General features: G+C 36.5%; 4 protein-coding genes across 4 annotated transcripts; 2 read left to right on the top strand and 2 right to left on the bottom strand.

Moving 5' to 3' along the window:
• Positions 1 to 1,287: 1,287 nt before the first annotated feature.
• On the bottom strand, positions 1,288 to 2,460 carry LOC116289239 (RYamide receptor-like). The gene has a single exon (XM_031696128.1). It carries the CDS (start codon positions 2,458 to 2,460, stop codon positions 1,288 to 1,290), a length of 1,173 nt encoding a protein of 390 aa, XP_031551988.1.
• A 1,965-nt stretch (positions 2,461 to 4,425) lies between these two features.
• Positions 4,426 to 6,189, bottom strand: LOC116289238 (neuropeptide Y receptor type 6-like). The gene has a single exon (XM_031696127.2). It carries the CDS (start codon positions 6,178 to 6,180, stop codon positions 5,116 to 5,118), a length of 1,065 nt encoding a protein of 354 aa, XP_031551987.2. The 5' UTR covers positions 6,181 to 6,189; the 3' UTR covers positions 4,426 to 5,115.
• A 7,126-nt stretch (positions 6,190 to 13,315) lies between these two features.
• LOC116289255 (neuropeptide FF receptor 1-like) lies at positions 13,316 to 15,350 on the top strand. Its single transcript, XM_031696150.2, has one exon. The coding sequence runs from the start codon at positions 13,487 to 13,489 to the stop codon at positions 14,645 to 14,647; it is 1,161 nt and encodes a 386-aa protein (XP_031552010.1). The 5' UTR covers positions 13,316 to 13,486; the 3' UTR covers positions 14,648 to 15,350.
• Positions 15,351 to 16,587: 1,237 nt separating this feature from the next.
• Positions 16,588 to 17,898, top strand: LOC116289256 (neuropeptide FF receptor 2-like). Its single transcript, XM_031696151.2, has one exon. It carries the CDS (start codon positions 16,588 to 16,590, stop codon positions 17,752 to 17,754), a length of 1,167 nt encoding a protein of 388 aa, XP_031552011.2. The 3' UTR covers positions 17,755 to 17,898.
• Positions 17,899 to 23,876: the final 5,978 nt, after the last annotated feature.

The following is a 23,876-nucleotide window of genomic DNA, read 5'->3' as shown; positions in this document are numbered from 1 at the left end:
GATTTTTTTTTTCAATAACGAGCAATAATGGCAAAAAGCACCAAAAACTAGACCTTCGTATGAGTTTCGATCCCAATTTTCGTTTTGGGTTAACACTCAAAACCTTTTTTAAACAGTAAGAAACTGATGTACTATGATAAATGCCTGTTTGAAGCGGTATTTTCAATTGTACAAAGATGTTTTATTGCATTTGTGTTAGAATCTTGCTTTGTCAGGCTTTTTTATAGAAAATATATGGGAAATAAGCAAATGAAGGCCTTAACCTCATTTTCGAATAAAATGTTTGCTTTGGGTTAACACTTTGATTCCACTTCCAAACAAGTTAAACTTTCAGAATAACAAGATTTTGGCCTTGTACAACAGCCTTTCTTCAAGAAAATAGTTTTTGGCGCTCAACGCTTGAACACGAAAAGAGTTCTCTCATAATATTTTCAGAAAACAACAAAAATTTTCTTTACATGTTTCCATCTTGAAGTCATTTATTACTACAGCACCGAGATTTGTTGCGAATTTCTTTCTTATTCAACTTCATATTTTCTCGAGAATAGTGTAAGACAATTGGAACTGAAAAAAAAGGTGTTCAAGGGTACTGAATCGTATTAAATGGGCCTATTTGCCGACAGTTCCTCTGTCCTTTTGATTGCAGTTTTGACAAGTAAGATCTTTGAATACATAAAACGTAATTATCATTGCTAATGTTTACAAAAGGGAGAGAGGATTAAAGTAAAAGACCCGGGGGTGGGGGTACTACCACCCCAACTTGGGTAGGGGTGTTCCCTCAGGACCTCGAAACCCTGACCCTATCCCAGACCTAAAATTTTGATTTTACATTCCCTACCCCAGACTAAAACTAAGAATTGTACACCCTATCCCAGACTAAAAGACGGAAAATACGGTTTTACAATCGATTGCAATCAATATTTACTAACATTTTTCATTGTTTTTGGTCGGCAGAAAGCGTAGCCTATTCGCCAGACAAAAACGACCAAATCGTTAATCCTATCCCAGACTAAAATGATACCCTATCCCAGACAAAATGTCAAAACATGATACCCTACCCCAGACCCAGAAGCCGAAAAACCATACCCTATAGGGCGGCACATAACCGTATAGCAAATATGGGAGAACCCCCCCCCCCCCTCGGGGTAAAAGAGCATTGCACTGTCAGTCAGCCATTTGAATGGTTATTTCGTAAGATCAGACCTCGTTATAGTCAGCTGGTCTAACACTGGCCACTTGCCCGGTTGGTATTAGTCAGTCGGTTGGTCGGTTTTGCTAGTTGCTTCTTTAATCTTTACGGTTCAGTTGGTTAGATGGTTGCTTTGTCGGTTCATTGTTCGGTCGGTCGGCCGGTGTAGTAGGTACGATTGCAGTTCCATCTCTTTTTACATAACCTTTTATCTCAATCATTTCCAAGTCTTCACAGGCATTTTTCATTTGCCCTTGTTCTGTTTGTAACACGCCCGTTTGAGTCCTCCTTATCTTGCAGAAGCAACATGTAATGCTCCAAAACACCTGAACGAATCGAGAGCGAAATTTACGAGATATTGTGCCATAAACGAAGGGATTACAACAGGAATGAAGCAACAACAACTGAGGAGAAAACTTAAAAATCACGCTTGCCACATCGTAGCTTTCGAAAACGATCATGTCTATCCAAGCTATTTGATGTGGTAAGGTAGAAATATTGTACAAAAGTACGATAATAAGAGAGATTTTGATGACTTCCAGGTCTCTCTTTCGAGTCATTTTGAGCTGGTTAATTCTGTTACTGTTCAAACAACACTGGGGAACTTTGTGTCGTTTTAAATTCAAGATAATCTTAGTGTAAGAGATGGCCATAATAGTCGTAGGGATAACGTTCTGGACAACGAATAAAGAGACTGTGTAGACCTTGTTTAATAGCTCTGATGGCCAGATTTCTTCACACCTTCCATGATATTGTTCCCTTACTAAATAAACTGGAATGAGACAAATATTTGCTAAAAGCCACAGCCCTGCCATAGTACAGTATGTGAACTTGCTTGAGGGCTTGGTTTTGAAAGGATGAACAATGGATCGACATCGAAATATTGCAATAGTCGTCATTGTAAGCACGGTCACCATTTGGGTACTGGAGAAAAATAGGCCTTGATGTTTGCAATACCATTTTGAAAGTGGTATGTTGAAGTACTGTATTATAAAGTATAGCAACACGGATAGGATGTCAGCTACACTGAGGTTAGCAATGAGGATCTCAAATGATGTCTTTCGTCGTTCTCTGGTAGTGTAAATGACCACAAGGACCGTAAGGTTGCCAATAACAGCAACGACAAAGATAGTAATGTCAATACCAAGTCTCCATTCTAGGTCTCTCCATTCTAGGTCAATTGAATTCCAATAATTCTGTTTAGAGTTGGAAACTATAGGACTGTTGCTATCAACCGGAGAACTTGAGTTATTCGCCATTTCTTCTTCCATGTAGGAGATTTGGCGCCAGCTTCGGCTATAATTCTGAGTGATTCCAGTAATACAGCTTCGTCAATTTTATATATTCTTAGGTTGATGCCATTTCATGCGGAGCCTAATACAAGGTCTTACCTCGAAGTGCGTAAGGTTTATGGATTTGATTAATAAAATATATCCTTGTGAAGGCAGCTGAGTATGGAAATGAGCAGTAAGTAATTTGATATTAATAATAAGAGAGATTTTGATGACTTCCATGTCTCTCTTTCGCGTCTTTTTGAGCTGGTTAATTTTGTCACTGTTCAAGCCACACTGGGGAGCTTTGTGTCGTTTTAAATACAAGATAGTCTTAGTGTAAGAGATGGCCATAATAGTCAAAGAGCTATGACGTACTGCACAACGAATAAAGAGACCGTGTAGACCTTGTTTAATAGCTCTGATGGCCAGATTTCTTCACACCTTCCATGATATTGTTCCTTTACTAACTAAACTGGAATAAGACAAATATGTGCCACAAACCACCCCCCATCTCCGATATACCCCGGGCATTTGACCATAGTCGAGTTCCGCATAGTGGGGAATTTGAAGCTGAACATTTGCCTGAAGGGGCGGGCATTTGACTACCGACTAAATGTAGCGGCCCTTATCTAATTTGCGTAACTTATTCTCGGACTTTCCTCGTGGCAAATTCGAGCCTATGATTGCAAACTTTCTCACCTGGTTTGTGCTTATGTTCGTGCTTTCAATTTAAAAAAATGAAAATTTTAAAAAACGAAATGCCCAAGTTGTTTAAAATTACTGTTTTGTTGAGAGGAAATTTAAGATTTTTCATTTATTATGATAGCCATGAATAAAAAAACTTCAGTTGTACGAGCTCAGTTCAGTACCTTTTAATAATAAAAATAATAATAATAATAATAATAATAATGGTTTAATCAATAGAATCCACGAGGTGGCTCTTCTCCTATTGATAAAACTATCTAATTTACAATAACATACACACAAGATAAATTTACGATGAACTATGAAGCTATAGAATAAATTAGACATAATAAGAAATAAGATTGACATAATTACTATTGGATTATTCTAAGCTAGACAATTATTATACATGAATAAAAAGGACAAAAACTGAAGATACTGGGGCTACGCCCACCGCCCCCAAGCAACCACCCCAGGTCGAGATATTCGGGGCAACAGACAAAGAGAAAACTGTCCCAAATGCCACGACCCAATAATTGCCCAGGGTACAGCAGCGCAGCACCAATATCCATCAATCAGGTGAAAGATAAATTAATTGATAAAAATCAAGTAATGTCATATCGCTTCTTTAGCTCTGCTTTCACTTTAGAACAAAATAAACTATAACTAGAAATGTCTTTTATATTATTTGGCAAATTATTGAACAGTTCTGAGGCGATATCTTGAAAAGTTCCCTTTTCCAAAGGTCTGACCAAATTCAAGGTGGAACTTTGACGTAAAGTTCTTGAATGTTTACGAACTTCCAGTGCAACGTAGTTAGGCCAGTGCTCTGAGTTAATGGCTTTATAGATGACTTTCAGCAAGTTATAATCTCTACGTTCACGCATTGGTAACCATCCAAGCTTTAGGACTGATTCCACAGAGTTCACGTATTTTCCAGTGACAAAACTCGCAGACGAGAATTGAATTTTTTGTAACCTTTTTAGAAGATAGTCCGGTAATGGATTAAAAACCAGATTGATAACCAATTGATAAATAAAATACTTAATTTTCAGCCATACTTGCTTTGGTTCATTGTGCACCGTCAGTAACACGTGATGGTACGATTCAACATCAAAGGCAAAACAATAGCTTTGTTCTATGGAGTTTCCAAACCATTCCACTCCATTAACTATGATCAGATGATTGGACATTTATCGAGGAAACAAGTTCTGGTACAAAATTCAAATGGCCATAACTCGTTCAAAATCGACTAGAAAGACTTCAAACCTTCCCAACGATGGTGTTTGAATGTAATTTAATTAACACTTTAATTAATTCATTCGTAGTAAAAAATATATATGTACTTCCAAGAGACTAGCTGCGTCACATCCGGAATTTTCTTCGTAAATTCCGGATGTGACGCAGGCTACCAAGAGACATGCATTTAAGAGAAATAACGACACTTTTGAAGTTTTTTAATGACATGTTTTGGCAGTAACAACTGTCACCTCCAGAGTGATTGAATATATACTGTAGAGTGTTGTTAATATGTATGAATTAAGAACATAATAAGGAAAAGAAGAATTAATAACAAAGGTGAAACTGGTATGCTTGACGTCTGGCACTACTTCCAAGAGAGCATATTCAGTTATGCTCTCTTGAACGTCACACAGCTTCACACAACAACTGTTTTAAGCCGACACAGTTTGGGCTATTTGTGGTACTGACTTCGTCAAGAGAATATAGTATAAGACAATTGAAACTGGAAAAAAACAGAGTTTTCAAGGGTAATATTAGTAAATGGCCTATTTGCCGACAGTTCCTCTGTCATTGAGTGTAAATGCTTTTAGTTTTAACAAATATAGCTTTGAATATATAAAACGTGATTGTCATTGCTTATGTTTACAAAAGAAACCTGACACAGAAGTGATGAAGGTAAAAGAGCATTCCACTGTCAATGAACAGTCCATTTGACAGGTTATACCGTTACTCTTTTTTATCAATGATTTCCAAGTCTACACATGCGTTGTTCCTATGCCCTTGTTCTGTTTGTAACACGACAGTTTTAGTCTTCCTCATTTTGCAGATGCAACAGAAAATACTCCAAAACACCTGAACGAATCGAGAGCGAAATTCTCGAGATATTGTGCCATAAACGAAGGGATTACAACATGAATGAAACAACAACAATTGATAAGAGAATTTGAAAATTACTAGTGCCATCTCGTAGCGTTCGAAAACAATCCAGACTATCCAAGCTATTTGGCCTGGTAAGGTAGAAATATTGTACAAAAGTACGATGATAAAGGAGATTTTGATGACTTCCAGGTCTCTCTTTCGCGTCATTTTGAGCTGCTTTATTCTGTCACTGTTTAAACCACACCGGGAAACTTTGTGTCGTTTTAAATACAAGATAATCTTGGTGTAAGAGATGGCGATAATAGTCAAAGGTATCATGTACTGCACAACGAATAAAGAGACTGTGTAGACCTTGTTTAATAGCTCCGATGGCCAGATTTCTTCACACCTTCCTTGATTTTGTTCCCTTACTATATAAACTGGAAGGAGACAAATATTTGCCACAAGCCACAGTCCTGTCACAGTGCAATACGTTAACTTCATGGAGGGCTTGGTTTTGAAAGGATAAACAATGGATCGACATCGAAATATTGCAATAGTCGTCATTGTAAGCACGCTCACCATTTGGGTACTGGAGAAAAATGGCGCTACAAGTTTGCAATACCATTTTGAAAGTGGTATGTTGAAGTACTGTATTGTAGAGTATAGTAAAACGGATAGGATGTCAGCTACACTGAGGTTAGCAATTAGGATCTCGAATGGTGTCTTTCGTCGTTCTCTGGTAGTGTAAATAACCACAAGGACAGCAAGGTTACCAATAACAGCAACGACAAAGATGGTTATGTCAATACCAAGTTTCCCTCTCCATTCTAGGTCTGCTGGATTGGAATAACTTTGATTAGAGTTGGAAACTAATATAAAACTGTTGCTATCGCCTGGAGAACTTGAGTCATTCGCCATTTCTTGTTTCATGTAGGAGGATTTCAGTGGCGCCAGTGCCTATATGTCGTCAACGTCAATACATATTTTTAGCCTTATGCCATTTCATGCCAGAGGCGCAACCTAATTAGGCAAGCTCGACTTTAGCATATAGAGTAGTAGTAATAAATTATGCGTTCGGTGTGTATATAATGAAGTAGAGAGAATAAGAGAAAAATATCAAATGCCCTTGGCAGGATTCGAACCCACGTCTTCGGTATTCTAGTCCGATGTGTTAACCACTACACTACAAGGACCAACCACGCTGGTAACGCAGCCAGAATATGAAATGTAGGGTATTCGTGAGGATCCCAGAGCGATATTTTTTCTCTATAGATAAGTTGAACACCGTAAATATGTACGCAAAGAATAGACATAGTATAGTAGTAATAAATTATGCGTTCGGTGTGTATAGAGAGAATAAGAGAAAAATATGAAATGCCCAAGGATTAGCATATAGAATCAACTTGTGAGCTCAACTGTGAGTATGCATGGAAATAAACAGTAAGTAATTTGGTATTTAACCATAAGGACTGAAGCAGTCGGTCAGAGCCGATCAATAAGAAGAAGTTTTCATATCATCACTTTCTTTCCGTTTTCCCTTGTATTAATTGTGATTTGAAATCGTAAAGTTAGTCGAAATTATTCAAAAAATCTATTTTTTAACTGAAAACAATTACCGAGAGAAAATTTTAACTGAAGTTGACTACACATCCAATCCATTTTTAACCAACTTTGACCGCCTTACAGATGGCAAGAACGGAAAGTTAATCCCACATCCTGAGGATTCAAGTTTTAAAGTTAGGGACTGTGCAATAATTATCAGGGGGGGGGGGGGGGGGCTGAAAAACCAGAGGGGGGGGGGGGGCATCACATTAAATTGATGCTAAGATGGGGGACTCAAAGTAAAATCACTCATTTGACGGAGGGGGGCCTTAAGTCTTATTCGAAATGTATATAAAAGCAACGTGAATTAAATGCAGGAGGTGTGCCAGAAATTGATGGTTGATGAAACCACTCTCAAATGCTTTGTGAAACATCTTGAGTTTTTGAATTGAAAGCTCAAAAAAGGAAAGCTGAACGAAAAACACAAAGTCAAAGCTCTGACAGCAAAACAACTAAAGATCTGCCTCAAGCAGAACAATCCAAACGTATTAACAGGAAATAAAGCTGCGCTGGTAGCACGTGTCCTTAATTTTGCTCTTGCTGAAACGTCTAGGGATGAAAGAATTAATTCCAATGATAGTAGTACAGAATTCCTGTCCAGTGATTCCGAATACGACTCTGATTCTTCTGAAAACAGCTCTGATGTGGAATCAGATGACTCTGAAATGGACGGTTTTGTTGAACATTCTTTTGAAGTACTATTTGTTGCAGACGAGGACATCGAACAAGTAAGCACAGGCTGCAATAGCATGACAACAGGTATTCACATAAAGACATTTCTAATTGAAGGATGGTAATCATTGGGGGAGCGGGGGGTGGGGGGTGTCCTTGTCCTTCATTCCTTGTCCTTCAGTCTTTTTCCTTCAGTCCTTGTCCTTCATTCCTTGTCCTTCAGTCTTTTTCCTTCATTCCTTGTCCTTCAGTCCTTGTTCTTCAGTCCTTGTCCTTCAGTCCTTGTCCTTCAGTCCTTGTCCTTCAGTCCTTGTCCTTCAGTCCTTGTCCTTCAGTCCTTGTCCTTCAGTCCTTGTCCTTCAGTCCTTGTCCTTCAGTCCTTGTCCTTCAGTCCTTGTCCTTCAGTCCTTGTCCTTCAGTCCTTGTCCTTCACTCCTTGTCCTTCAGTGCTTGTCCTTCAGTCCTTGTCCTTCAGTCCTTGTCCTTCAGTCCTTGTCCTTCAGTCCTTGTCCTTCAGTCCTTGTCCTTCAGTCCTTGTCCTTCAGTCTTTGTCCTTCAGTCCTTGTCCTTCAGTCACACTGCAATACGTTAACTTGGTGGAGGGCTTTGTTTCGAAAGGATGAACAATGGATCGACATCGAAATATTACAATAGTCGTCAAGGTAAGCACGCTCACCATTTGGGTACTGGAGAAAAATGGCCCTACAAGTTGGCAGTACCATTTTGAAAGTGGTATGTTGAAGTAATACATTATAAAGTATAGCAACACGGATAGGATGTCAGCTACACTGAGGTTAGCAATGAGGATCTCGAATGGTGTCTTTCGTCGTTCTCTGGTAGTGTAAATGACCACAAGGACCGTAAGGTTACCAATAACAGCAACGACAAAGATGGTTATGTCAATACCAAGTCTCCATTCTAGGTCGTTTGAATTCGAATTCTGATTAGAGTTGGAAACTATAGAACTGTTGCTTTTGACCGGAGGTTATTCACCATTTCTTCTTCCATGTGGGACATTTCGCGCCAGTTTTAGCTATATAGATGTTCTGGCGGTAGGATACACCTAATGCAGCTCAATAGCCCACCTCCGAGATATGCTTTATGTCACGCACAAAGGTTTCAATATGAAGCTATGTGCTAAATTAAATTTATTTTTACCGCTTGTCACGAATGACTGAGCATTCAATGCTGAAAGGGCCGGTCTTTAAACGAGTTCCAATATGGCTATTTATTATATAGTTAGGATAGTACGCGCGCGCCGATTGGACGTCGTAAAATGTGCTTTGGCAACGAAGTAGGGGCGGGATTGAGCGGGGTTCGAACCGTCATAATAAACAATGACTGTAGATTTTTTGACTGGTTTACCAAAATGAAAAAGAAAAAGACGGTGTAAGAAATGCAGCTTGACTAACCAAAAAAAGAACAGTAGATTTGTGATGGGCTAACAGTGAATAAGAAGAAAACTGAAAGACGCTTCCAGTTTCTTTGGCCGAGATAATGAAAATGTTATAATTGAGGGGTTCGTAAATGCCATTTAGGGTGGGTCGATTAACCATAGTAGATACGCTCCTACGAAGGCAGTTTAGTAACGGAATTCTCAACATTTCCATTATAATAATAATAATAATAATAATAATAATAGTAATAATAATGATGATGATGATGATGATGATAATGATGATGATGGTGATGATGATGGCGGTGGTGATGATGATGATGATTATGGTGATGATGATGATGGTAATGATGATGATGATGGTGATGATGATGATGATGATGATGGTGGTGGTGATGGTGATGATGATGATAATGATGATGGTGATGATGATGATGATGATGATCGATGATGATGATGATGATGATGATAATAAAATAAATTCTTAATATAGCGTGTTCCAAAAAACTCAACACGCTTTACAAAGCATAAAAGAAAAATACATAATAATTCAATATTGAAACAGATAAACAAAATGAAAACTTATAGAAATATACATTAATTAAATATGTATTTTAAAAAAAGTAGTAATAATAATAAAAAAATAATAATAATAAAAATAATTAACATTATAAAAATAAATAAGTAAATAATAGTTCATTGTTTTTGAAATTTAACATCATGTTCAAACAGAAATGCTTTTAAAAGCTTTTTAAAAGAGTTTAATGATTTTGCTTACTGAATGTTCTCAGGGAGTGTGTTCCATTGTCTCGGTGCGTAAATAGAAAAAGCTCTAATGCCATAATATTTTGTTCTTGTACGTGAAACAGGTATTATTTCTTTTCCAGTTCAAATTAACATGCCTTGAATCATTTTAGACTAACTACATCTTGAATGAAAAGAAATGCTTGAATAAGATTCTTTGTTTGAGTTGTATCCATATTTGTCTTCTCATATGCAACCGTTAAACAAAGAAATGATGCTCTAGGCAAAGACACGTGGTCTGTATTAGAAAAATATGCCACCACGAGAATCAGGTCTAATAGGAAAAACAGGAAGTAAGCTAGAAAGTGCCTTCTTCTTCTTGAGCCCAGCTGCTCCCTGTTTAACATTTATTAATTTTCCTCCACAGCAGGGAGTCCTATTACATATACTAATCGGCAAACTACTTACTGCTCATTTATATGAACGGCTGATAAATTACAAGTTGACTGATCTTGTTATAATTCAAATCCAAGGATTTAGGATTAACTTTAATTTCCTTTCAAAAGCGGCCGAAGGTAATAATAATAATAACAATAATAATAATAATAACATTAATAATAATAATAATAATAACAATAATAATAATGATGATAATAATAATAATAATAATAATAACAACAATAATAATAATAATAACAATAATAATAATAATAATGATAATAATAAAAAATTATTATTATCACGCTTGACCGCTACCTTCCACTTTTGGAACGCTGGTGCATAAACGTGTTTTATCCGATTGCAAATCTTTTTTTGCACATAAGTCACATAAAGATTGAATTAATGTTTGATGCAGTTTTTAGTGAGATCGGACGTCATAACACGTGATTATGATGAAATATTTGTTTTCGTTTAGAAAATAATTTTAGCCTTGCAGAGCGTTCAACACTAAAATGCTTCGTACCACATCATTATATACTAGATGCCTCCATTTGTGGGGATTTTTGAAAAAATCTATCTAGCTAATTATGAGATATTTGAGATTATTTAAATATAGTGCATAATCTACTTCAAAACTAAACAATGGATTTCATACGGCCGAAATTAATATTTCAGAGCTATATATTCACAAAAGTCATTGCTCATTTAGTTTTACTCTGTATCTAGTTTTAAAAGGAACATTTTGAAGGTAATCGACTTATGCGATTTTGTGAAAATGTATAGTGCAGAAGACGGGGTAAACATTTGATGCGCACTTTTCATCGCAGTTTTCTAGTCAATCTTACTAGATCTTCCATTATTCTAAAATTCGTTGATCATTTCTCTCAAAACTACGTCAGTATACAAATTAGAACTTAAACTAATATTACACAAAATTGCAAGACTATTGAACTCATTTAAAGCTGTCTAAAGCGAACGAGAAATACAGAAAACATTGATCGTTTCCCAACGATTTGATGCTCTGGGAATTCGATTGTTTGCTAATGATCATAACACCAAATTCTTTCGCACCATGCACGGTCTGATCTCGCTTGGCCGCTTTCCGATTTACTTCCGAAGCATGGTAATACACAGTTTTTTTAAATTCAAACGTGGGACGTTTGTCACAACTCTGTATTACCATGCTTCGGGAGTAAATCGGAAAGCGGCCAAGCGAGATCAGACCGTGCAATCGGATAAAACACGTTTATGCATTAGCGTTCCAAAAGTGGAAGGTAGCGGTCAAGCGTGAGGGGGTCCAGCCACCTTAATAGTCTTCATTTTTCCCCATAGTGTTACAGATATAATATCTTTTTTTCTTTATCTTTTTTTCATTTTATTTGTCACATTTTGTATTCGATTCAAGTAGCCAATTGTAAATTACCTATACGTAGCTAGATTTACGATTGTATTTCGGGGAAAAACTCAATAAAGTTTTCATTATTATTATTATTTTGGCGCATTACATAAAATATATCAATGCTCTTACAATAGAATTGAATAAATGAATAAAAAAAATTTTTGATTAAGAAAATAAACGCAAGAATAGTCCCCTTCACGGTTCCCCGCGCCATCTTGAAAGGTACGGCCGGGCCTTTGCATCCAAGCGAGACCAACGTTGAGCTTGCAATGATAGAGACCTTTTTTAACACCTTGGACAATTATTCACATGTCACATCCTGTCATCATTTTCAACAATATTTAATGACAGATCAAGCGTGAATTACTGTATGACAAAGTATATATGTGTACACATTCAAACAAAAGGTTTTGCTTCCACTGAGTCTGATTGGACGTTCAAGGTTGGTTTTAATTCCCTGACGAACAATATTTCATAAATTAAACAATCAAATTTAGAACGACAACGTTTTAAGATGGTGACCTTATGAAACACACGAAGAATAAACAAGTGAGCAAGTAAACACTTGCCTAAGACTATAAAGAGGGATTAAGAGGAAATATTTTTCAATAATGAGCAGTACTGGCAAAAAGCGCCAAAAACTAGACTTTCGTATGAGTTTTGATCCCAATTATTCGTTTTGGGTTAACACTCAAAACCTTTTTTAAACAGTTAGAAACTGATGTACTATGATAAGATGCCTGTTTGAAGCGGTATTTTCAATTGTACGAAGATGTTTTGTTGCATTTGTTTTAGAATGTACCTTTGTCAGGCTTTTTTTAGAAAATGTATGGAAAATAAGCAAAAGAAGACCTAAACCTCATTTTCGATTAAATTTTTTGCTTTGGGTTAACACTTTGATTCCACTTTCATCGGTCATTTCCACTTCCAAACAAGTTAAACTTTCTGAATAACAAGATTTTAGCCTTGTAACAACAGCCTTTCTTCAAGTAAATAGTATTGGCGCTCACTGCTTGAATACGAAAAGAATTCTCTCTTAAGGAGGCTGGAAAGTGTTTTTTTGCCTTCACATTATGAGCTAAAAAAAATTAATATATGATATGACAGCAAGTAAACCTGGAAAGCCAAAGACCATAAACCAAAGATCGCAATGATCCGAGCATGAAAAAATGACGTCAGACGTTGCTATGACAACATCAGAACCCTTGCTATGCCATCAAAAATGTTTATTTAAAAGATTATAACTCAGGAACCAGATAGTGTATTTTTTTAAAAACCGGAATATTTAAACTTTGTATCATAATATGTAAAAGGCAACTATTCCAAGCAAATTTTATTGATTTTTACGAATATTCCCTCTTAAAGAAATTTTTCCTTTTTTGTAGTATATATCGTTTACAGATTTTTTTTGGATCATTTCAGTCGACCAACTTTGCGATTTCAAATGGGAAATCGCAAAAGAAAATTAGAATGCGAGAACATCTTCTTATTGACTCCGTCCGACTTAACGCCTGGGACAATATTTTCAGTATTGATTCTACATGAAGTGAAATTGAAAGGGGAAATATTTCTTTATTTGAATGTCACCACAAGCTTCATTAAATATACAAATTTTGACTAGTCATTTCACACAAACAGCATTTAAAAAGCATCATCATTATACTCAAGGTTTCCACAATGTTTATTTTAAATTTGACGTCTCGTGACGTTGGCTGGTGTTTGGTTTTAAAATTTTAAAAAGTACACACCTAAGTGACGCCACAGTCATCAACACATTGGAAGTATAACCTTCATAACTTAAAGACGCAACATTCAAATGAAGAAAAGTTCACCGTTCAACTATTCACTTTATGTTGAATCAATTCTGAAAGTGTTGTAACGAGTTGGGTGCACTTTAAGGAATTAGAAGAAATAAGAATATATAAATTGGCGAAGCTGTAATAATTATATTGGAAGCAGTCTGAGTCAGACACTGGCGCCAAATGCCCCATATGGAAGAAGAAATGGCGAATGACTCGAGTTCTTCGTTCGATAGCAACAGTTCTATATTTTCTAACTCTAACCAGAATTATTCGAATTCAAACGACCTAGAATGGAGAGACCTAGAATGGAGACTTGGTATTGACATAACCATCTTTGTCGTTGCTGTTATTGGTAACTTTGCTGTCCTTGTGGTCATTTACACTACCAGAGAACGACGAAAGACACCATTCGAGATCCTAATTGCTAACCTCAGTGTAGCTGACGTCCTATCCGTGTTGCTATACTTTAAATACCTTATTTACTTCAACATACCACGTCCAAAATGGTATTGCAAACTTGTAGTGCCATTTTTCTCCAGTACCCAAATGGTGAGCGTGCTTACAATGACGACTATTGCAATATTCCCATGTCGATCCATTGTTCATCCTTTCAAAACCAAGCCCTCCACCAAGTTAACGTATTCCACTGTGGCAGGACTGTGGCTTGTGGCAAATATTTGTCTCATTCCAGATTATTTAGTAAGGGAACAATATCAAGGAAGGTGTAAAGAAATCTGGCCATCAGAGCTATTAAACAAGGTCTACACAGTCTCTTTATTCGTTGTGCAGTACATGATACCTTTGACTATTATCGCCATCTCTTACACTAAGATCATCTTGTATTTAAAACGAAACAAAGTTCCCCAGTGTGGTTTAACCAGTGACAGAATAAAGCAGCTCAAAATGACGCGAAAGAGAGACATGGAAGTCATCAAAATCTCTCTTATTATCGTACTTTTGTACACTATTTCTACCTTACCAATTCACATGGCTTGGATACTCTTGATTGTTTTTGAAAGCAACCACATGTCAAGCTTGATTTTTAAGTTTTCTCCTCAGTTGTTATTGCTTCATTCCTGTTGTAATCCCTTCGTTTATGGCACAATATCTCGTGAATATCGCTCTCGATTCGTTCAGGTGCTTTGGAGCATTTTATGTTGCGTGTGCAAAATAAGGAGGACTCAAACGGGCGTGTTACAAACAGAACAAGGGCAAATGAACAATGCCTGTGAAGACTTGGAAATGATTGAGATAAAAGGTTATGTAAAAAGAGATAAAGCTGCAACCGAACCTGCTACCGATCGACCGACCGAAGAGCGAACCAACAAAGCAACCATCTAACCAATCAACTGAACTAGGAAGATTAACAAAGCAATGACCAAAAGCGACCGAGCGACCAAGCAACTACGTAGTGTCATCGAACATAAGTGAAGAACTAAACGCTATAATCGAATGAACTAAACAAAAGCAACACTGTAATGGCAAATAACCTTAAAACTTGAATTGTCAGGTATTAAGATTAACTTTCTTTGATACAGTCAATGCAAGAGAAAATGAACTAGTTGATATTCTCTTGGTCAATGTCATTGACGTTGTCCACCGAAAAAAGACATTTATGTACACACCTACTTGCATGAACGTTGTCATACGAAAATAGAACATTACTGATTTAGTGGGATAGGAATTATATCAAAAAAACAAAAGAAGATCACTGAAGCTGAACTTTTTCTTTTGTCTTTTAATGTATTCCTTTCTCACTAAATTACAAATGTTCTATTCTTGTATGACAACCTTCTTGCAAGTAGGTGTATTTACACCGTAAGACAATTACACATATAGACTAAAAGAAAAAGATCGCGTCAGCCTGAACTTTAAATCAGTGTAAAATTCAAATACTCGTGAATCGAAAATCCAGAATGCTCCGCCCATTTAGTGAGGATTGAAGATGGTTATAAATCTATTTCAGCGTTTGTTTCCTGCCAGAACGTTTGAGGAAACACATGATATATCTTTTAGTCTAAATGTCTAAAAGTGTAGATGTGTAAATGTGTAAACGTGTAAATGTGTAAATGTGTAAATGTGTAAATGTGTAAATGTGTAAATGTGTAAATGTGTAAATGTGTAAATGTGTAAATGTGTAAATGTGTAAATGTGTAAATGTGTAAATGTGTACATGTCTTTTTTTTCGGTGAACAACGTTAATGACATTGACTGTATATGCAATATATATATATATATACACTTGATTGCAGAAAGGTTGTAGTATACATTTATACAAATACCTAATTTATTCAGTATATTCAATGATATGCAAAACAGAAAACTCGCTTTATTTATTATTTGTTTCATTCAATGAACGTCAAAATATTTTATTCTTGTGTTTTACATCTTACAGATTATAAATCAATTGGTTTTGAGAGTTAAAAAAGTAGAATTGCAAAATACATCTCATTAGGTATTTGTATAAATGTATAAATGTATACTACAACGTTTCTGCAATCGAGTGTGTGTATATATATATATATATATATATAAATATATATATATATCATATACAGTCAATGTCATTAACGCCTAAAGGCTCGTGAAATTACAAGAACTTTCAAAACATTACTTGTGTCTATTAATTTCCAAATTGTACTCGAGATCGTGCGATTTCCTATACTAATTGGACAGTTACCTATATGGGATTAATGAGAAGCTGTATAATTAAGATAGCTAATAAGGGATTTATAGAGCAGGTGCATGTTACGTCATTACCGCCATCTTGGTTGACGATAACAAAGCGTTCCTCATTAGCTTCTCTCGTTTGATCAACCAAGATGGCGGCTGTTAACGTTTCATTGTTATTCACATCTCAAGGGATTTTGAGTAGCATCATTGCACACACTCTATATATGTTTGCAACTTTAGTCAATTAACTTTTCCAAATTTTTCTCTGGTATTTTCCAGTCGAAAAATATAGATTTTTTGGGATCAAGTCGACTAACTTTACAATAAAAAATGAAAAGAAAATACAAGGAAAAGTTGTACTTTGGAATATGAGAACTCCTTATTGCTTCCTTATTTAAACACCAAATTAATTACTACTTATTTCTATAGACAGCTGGCTTCACAAGTTGACTTTTATTCAAATCCGCTTTTTCGTGGTAACAGCTTAATTCAGGCTCCGACTCTGGTACTAATAATTGCATTAGGCTAAGAATCATATAAATTGACGAAGCTGTAATAATTACATTGCAGTCAGTCTGAATTATAGACACTGGTGCCAAATGTCCCACATGGAAGAAGAAATGGCGAATGACTCGAATTCTTCGTTCAATAGCAACAGTTCTATAGTTTCTAACTCTAATCAAAGTTATTCGAATTCAAATGACCTAGAATGGAGAATGAAACTTGGTATTGGCATAACCATCTTTGTCGTTGCTGTTATTGGTAACCTTACGGTCCTTGTGGTCATTTACACTACCAGAGAACGACGAAAGACACCATTCGAGATCCTCATTGCTAACCTCAGTGTAGCTGACATCCTATCCGTGTTGCTATACTTTATAATGTATTACGTCAACATACCACTTTCAAAATGGTATTGCAAACTTGTAGGGCCATTTTTCTCCAGTACCCAAATGGTAAGCTTGCTTACCATGACGACCATTGCAATATTTCGATGTCGATCCATTGTTTATCCTTTCAAAACCAAGCCCTCCATGAAGTTAACGTATTGCACTGTGGCAGGACTGTGGCTTGTGGCAAATATTTGTCTCTTTCCAGTTTATTTAGTAATGGAACAATATCATGGAGGGCGTAAAGAAATCTGGTCATCAGAGCTATTAAACAAGGTCTACACAGTCTCTTTATTCGTTGTGCAGTACATGATACCTTTGACTATTATCGCCATCTCTTACACCAAGATTATCTTGTATTTAAAACGAAACAAAGTTCCCAAGTGTAGTTTAAACAGTGACAGAATTAACCAGCTCAAAATGACGCGAAAGAGAGACATGGAAGTCATCAAAATCTCTCTTATTATCGTACTTTTGTACGCTATTTCTACATTACCGAATCAAATAGCTTGGATAGACATGATCGTTTTCGAAAGCTACGATATGTCAAGCTTGATTTTTAAGTTTTCTCTCGAAATGTTGTTGTTTCATTCCTGTTGTAATCCCTTCGTTTATGGCACAATATCTCGGGAATTTCGCTCTCGATTCGTTCAGGTGTTTTGGAGCATTTTATGTTGCGCATGCAAAATAAGGAGGACTCAAACGGGCGTGTTACAAACAGAACAAGAGCAAAGTAACAACGCATGTGAAAACTTGGAAATTATTGAGTTAAATGGTTATGTAAAAAGAGATGAAGCTGCAATCGTACCTACTACACCGACCGACCGACCGATCGACCGAACAGCGAACCAACAAAGCAACCATCTAACCAATCAACTGAACTAGGAAGATTAACAAAGCAATGACCAAAAGCGACCGACCGAGCGACCAAAGAACTACGTAGTGTCATCGAACATAAGTGAAGAACTAAACGCTAATCTAATGAACTAAACAAAAGCAACACTGTAATGGCAAATAACCTCAAAACTTGAATTGTCAGGTATTAAGACTAACTTCGACTAACTTTACAATGAAAAATGAAAAAAAAAAAAATGAAATGAAATGAAATGAAACGAGATGAGATGAGATGAGATGAGATGAGATGAGATGAGATGAGATGAGATGAGATGAGATGAGATGAGATGAGATGAGATGAGATGAGATGAGATGAGATGAGATGAGATAAAATAAAATGAAATGAGATGAAATAAAATACGTTGGAATAAGAGAACTTCTTCTTATCGACCCAAGCGGAACTGCTTCCTTATTTAAACACCAAATTATTTACAAGTTATTGCTATAGACAGCTGGCTTCACAAATTGACTTTTATTCAAATCCTCTTAATGGTATTAGGCTAAGAATCATATAACTTAACGAAGCTGTAATAATCAGTCTGAACTATACAAAATGTCCCACATGGAAGAAGAAATGGCGAATAACTCGATAGCAACAGTTCTATATTTTCTAACTCTTATCTTATTTAATTTGTCTTTTTCTTCAGGTCTGTTTCCTGATAACCTTAAAGATTGCACGTGTAATTCCTATTGTTAAGAAGGGCTCCCGTACTTCTTTATCCAATTGTCGCCCTATATCACTTCTTTCAAATCTAAGTAAATCCTGGAAAGACTGGTTAATAATAGACTTTTCAAATTTCTTAACAAGCGTCTAGCTTTTTCTGATTATCAATTTGGCTTAAGGGCTCAGCACTCTACAACTCATGCTGTTCTCTTAATAATTGATAAAATCTATAAAGGTATTGAGGACGGCAACTTTTCTTGTGGTATCTTCCTGGATATACAAAAAGCTTTTGACTCTGTCAATCATCAAATTCTAATTAATAAGCTTGAAAAATATGGTGTCAGAGGCATTCCTCATCAATGGTTTTCTTCTTGCTTATCTAACAGAAAACAGTATGTTCACTAGGCAGTATTAATTCTGAATATGAGTATGTAATTTCTGGTGTCCCACAAGGATCTATTCTAGGTCCTCTTTTTTTTCTTCTTTACATTAATGATGTTACTTCTTGTTCTTCTCTCTTCCATTTTCAATTATTTGATGATGAAACCAACTTATTTATATGACATAAAAATCTTTATACTCTTGAACATCTTATCAATGAGGAATTAGTTAAAATTGATGAATGGATGACTGCCAATAAATTAACTTTAGATATTCCAAAATCAAATTTTATAATATTTCATCCACCGCAAAAGAAGATATTCCCGATCAAACTAACTATCAATGACAAATTTCTTAAGCATGAATCTTGTGTTAAATATCTTGGTATGTATATTGATAGCAATCTCAATTGGAAGTATCATATTAAAGTGATCTCAAATACGATTTCAAAAAAACATTGGTATTCTATCAAAAATCAGGCATTATGTTTCTTAAAAAACTCTAACTACGCTATATTATTCATTAGTTTACCCTTTCTTAACATATGGTTTGATCCTTTGTGGAAATACCTATCCAACCTCTTTAAAAAACATTACTAGTTTACAGAAAAGAGCACTGCGCATCATGACATTTTCTAACTTTGATGCTCATTCCAGTCCTCTTTTCAAAGATTTAAATTATAATCCCCGCGTGCTTTATAACTGCACAGAGCACGCGCGCGCGTTTTCTATTTCTTCAATAAATAACTAGACTGCCTGTCATAAGAATTAAATTAAATAAAATGGGTCCTGATACAGGACGTTGCTACTAGAAATAGATTTAAATATCCAACAATCCAATAATGAGTGAGCGATAAAAATTGCTACAAATTGCAGATGGTATAAAAATGAGGAAAAAATACGAACGAATCAGCGGACTTTTAGCTTTTGCGTGCGGGGTGGAGGGGGATGGGTGCACGTGCACGCAATGCACCCCACTTGATTACGGCTATGATGTGGATAATCCAAACAGAACAAAAAAAAAAAAAAAATTGCTTGAGATCGGCCTCTCCAAAAGTAAAATGGGGGAATGGGTCGAGTATCGCCTTGCAAAGACTGCTGGGATTGTTACTGGGGACGTGTGTTTGTTATAAAGATTAATAGCAGGATGGCAAGCATTTTATGATAACGTCAAACTCACTTCCATGATGTTTGTGATTTACGTCGTACCATCCTCGTGAACTGTTATCGCCGCGTCTACACCGAATTGAAAAAACTTATCGGGTTGAAAAGATAGAGGATATTTCATGGGCGCGCGGAGATACGAATTTTATCTTCGAGTGTTCAATTGATATCTCACGAGTGAGCGCAGCAAAAGATCTAAATTGAACACGAGAAGATAAAATTCGTATCTCCAAGCGGCCATGTAATGTTCTGTGTATTATATAGATATCGATGAAACTTAAATAAAACAAAAGCTCAAAAATTCTTTATTAAAATACGTTACTATGTCAACAGCGATATCTTCACGTGTGAAAGATATGGTATCTTCCACTGGTGAAAGATATCAAGTTTTCGACACTAGAGAAAACCTGGTATTTCATCGACATCTATATAATAAGTTGAATTATCGTAGCTAAGACCGAGGGGTTTTCTGGTTAGATGATGTCCAGAGTATTGCTTGAACTCAAGTCGAGAGAGGCTAGGACCTAGCTCTGCGATCCGTCTAGTTTTTGTCTTTTTTCCGGACGGATGTCACATTCGCCAGTCACATGCATGCTAGCTAGTATATACTTGTTAAAAAAATGCGTGTCATTCAAAATAAAGAAGACAGAGATTTAGATAGGTTACGTATTGAGGACACAATTGTTTTAGCATATATCAACTTGTGTACAGAGTAACTTATTTTTATACACTTATTTCAATAAAGTTAGTCCCAAAAATCTAGAAAGCTGTGATCCCTGAGAATCATGGGGAAATGTTTTATATCCAACAAGTAAAGCTCTTGACACAAACTGCAGCAGTTGAGGATGCTCAGAGGAGGTTAACTTGTAACTCGTAGAAGATCTCAAGTCCATCAACAGTTATCAAGCGGTTGAAACATGTAAAATGTATCTACCCCATAATCCTTGCCGGTCTTAGCTTTGTAGCTTTTCAGGTGACTAACTTTATTGAAATAAGTGTATACAATAATTCAATAAAAACAAACAGAAACTTTTAGTTTCCGTGACAAATTCACGCAAAACTTTTAGCAAAACGTTTAGGCCATACTTCGTTGCCTTTTTGATATTGATAGGAATGGCATTTCCTTTCATTTTTTCAATTTCCTCATCGGAAATTGTATCAAGACGATTGCCGGCAGATGCCATTTTTGTTGCCGACTCAATATTCCGAGATTCAGAGGTGAATATCGTACAATATTCACCTCCAATTAACCAATGAGCGCGCGCGTTCTTAGGAAGTACACAAGTTGCTATATGCTAAAGATGATAATTCTGGCATGGAGAGTGTTGGCAAAGTGCTTTGTTAATTTTCGGTAACTTGAAATCAATGGGCCTATATCACACGGCGGCCCTGTTTATTCTCATGAGAAAAAAACCTTTGTCTCCCCAGCATAAATTAATTCTCAAGCGCTTGAATTTGAGGCTACGTGTGAAGGAATATATTGTTCAATCCAACATGGCTGCCGCGTGAATATGCAAAATATTAGCCACATTAACAGTTTACCCAGAACACCCTAGGGTCTTGCCTTCAAACATGTAACCTTTTCGCAACACTTTTTTTTTCAATTTAGTGTCGTTGCGATGGATACCTTTGTATAGATGTACAAATTTACATCTTTCCATCGTAAAAATAATCGCATCTTACGTAAATACATAAAGTTTAATCTTTTAAAAACTTGACGAGTTCTTCAAAAATTGGCATAGTTACGTTGGATAGCGTTTACGTACAAATTTAACATTTTTCGTCGTATAAATGTCATGTCAACCTGCAAGTTTAATTGCTCCTGAAACTTTGAACTGGTCGCTATAGAACGCCTGTTGAACGTTCTGTAGTCGCCATTTTTTCACGATGTTCGTCGTAAGTTTAAACCGTTCTCATGATGCTCATTTTTTTCAATAGACCAGTTTCGAATTCCAAATATACCGCTGTGTTTCTTGATTAATTACAGACACATTTACACAGGGTTAGCCTCGAGTTTGTGCAGAATATTCACGTGTTCCAGTCAAGGTCCGTCGAGTTTCAAAATGTTTGTATTGTTGAAGTTGTGCATTCTTTACTTTACCGTTGGTATTTGTGAATATTGTGATATGAGGCCAACCCTGTGCAAATGAGTCTGTAATCAAGGAACACAGCGGTAATTTGGAATTCGAAAACTGGTCTATTTGGTATAGTCATGTTGAATTAATACTCTTGTAAGTACAAATTTAGACCCTTTCCGACCATATTTTACGTGTGTCAACCTGCTAGCTGAATTGCTCCTGAAGCCTTAAACTGGTCGCTGTAGACTGCCTGTTGAACGTTCTGTAAACGCCATTCGTTCTCACGATGTTCATCGTAAACCTCATCCTCACCACTACAGGTCAAGATACATAGCCTGTACATCAATAGGCTCAGCGCGATAGCATTTTTACATGTAAAAAATATATGCATCTCGCTTATGACGCTAAATTTGATTATCAATACCAGTCTGAGAACAAGAAAAGGTCCATCTTGCATCAGTATCCCAGCTAGAATACCAAAGATATCGCCATGAAGTAACATCTCTCGCCTAGATATCTCTTTCACTTCGCCTCGTGCGGTTGTGATAGGATTTACTTTACGTTCCCGAACTCCCTTAAATCCCTTCCCGCGATTATTCAGATCCTTTTCCGTTTTGTCGTCTCTTCATTCGGAGACGCTGGATGTATTTTTCTTTGAGTTCATCATCACTGGCATTTATAACTGTATTACCGTATTTCGTAGGGTTACCGTACTTGTTGTGGGAGCTGATCTTTCTGTTGAAGACTTCCTCTGCCGAGGGTTCTGTATCGACCTATAACCACATAACGGTTCTACTTTAGCTTTTCTACGATAGAAAACTTGTTATTGCTAATCACGCACCACTGCAAGTCAGGGGGTATCGAGGTCTCGATTATTGGGGGGGGGGGGGGGGGGGGATGTACCATTTTCCCGCCAAATCCAAAGGAATCCCGCATGAATCAATAAAGTTTTGTTTGGCGCCGAAAGCAAATTTTTGGGGGGTCGGGCTCCCTCCGTCACGCTAGTGCCGCAAGTACAGCAGTGAGGCAGCTCATATTGGGGTCAAACTGAAAACCTGTTATAAGGGAACGTTCGTTCGTAGAATAATGAGGCTGATGCGATGATGTCGTTGCTGTTATTGATAATGATGATTGGATATTCATGTTATTGATGTTGTTGGTAATGATGATTGCTGATGACAATGGTGGCAGCGGCGGTGATTGGTAATGATGTTGTTGATGATGATGATACTAAATAATGATGATGCTAATGACTATGATAATCGTCATAATCATCATCATCATTAAGATCGTCATCAGCATCATTATTATTTCTGTTACCTGTTTGCAGTGATCCTAATTTGATTGTCTTTACCCGTTGTTGCCGTGGTAACGAGTGTAAACTGCAAAAGACTCCAGGAATAGACACCAAGCACAGCAAACGTGATATCCCCTCTTCCAACCACCTACAAAATATCCAATGAATACAATCGAGTTGATATACTTAACAACGAACCACAGGCAGCCCAGTGAAGGTGCTGTTTATGACCAAGGGAGGAGAAACCTAGATCGAATCAGTTGATGTAAGTATTCCGAAAATATATTGTTTCTAAGTGCTAGTCCTATGATGAACATTTAACAAACCACCACCAATCATGGCCGCCAGCAGTTTAACTCTCTTGGGAATATTAAATTTAAGGAGGCATTTGTAACAGAAAATGACAATAAATGGGAAAAAACAAAAAAAAAAAGCGCCAACAACTAGACGTTGTATGAGGTTTGTGACCCAATTTTGTTTTGGGTTAAAAATTCAAAACTTCTGTTTTAAACAGTTGAAAACTGATTGTT

Source organism: Actinia tenebrosa, unplaced genomic scaffold (genome assembly GCF_029948245.1).
Source record: "Actinia tenebrosa isolate PJP-AT-01 unplaced genomic scaffold, QUT_ActTen_1.0 PGA_scaffold14__42_contigs__length_11649687, whole genome shotgun sequence".
Taxonomy (NCBI): Eukaryota; Metazoa; Cnidaria; class Anthozoa; order Actiniaria; family Actiniidae; genus Actinia; species Actinia tenebrosa.
This window is presented reverse-complemented; position numbering and strand designations above follow the sequence as displayed.

Excerpts from the sequence above, each read along its gene's own strand:
- LOC116289238 (XM_031696127.2), bottom strand. The coding sequence starts at position 6,180 with ATGAAACAAGAAATGGCGAATGACTCAAGTTCTCCAGGCGATAGCAAC.
- LOC116289256 (XM_031696151.2), top strand. The coding sequence starts at position 16,588 with ATGGAAGAAGAAATGGCGAATGACTCGAATTCTTCGTTCAATAGCAAC.
- LOC116289239 (XM_031696128.1), bottom strand. The coding sequence starts at position 2,460 with ATGGAAGAAGAAATGGCGAATAACTCAAGTTCTCCGGTTGATAGCAAC.
- LOC116289255 (XM_031696150.2), top strand. The coding sequence starts at position 13,487 with ATGCCCCATATGGAAGAAGAAATGGCGAATGACTCGAGTTCTTCGTTC.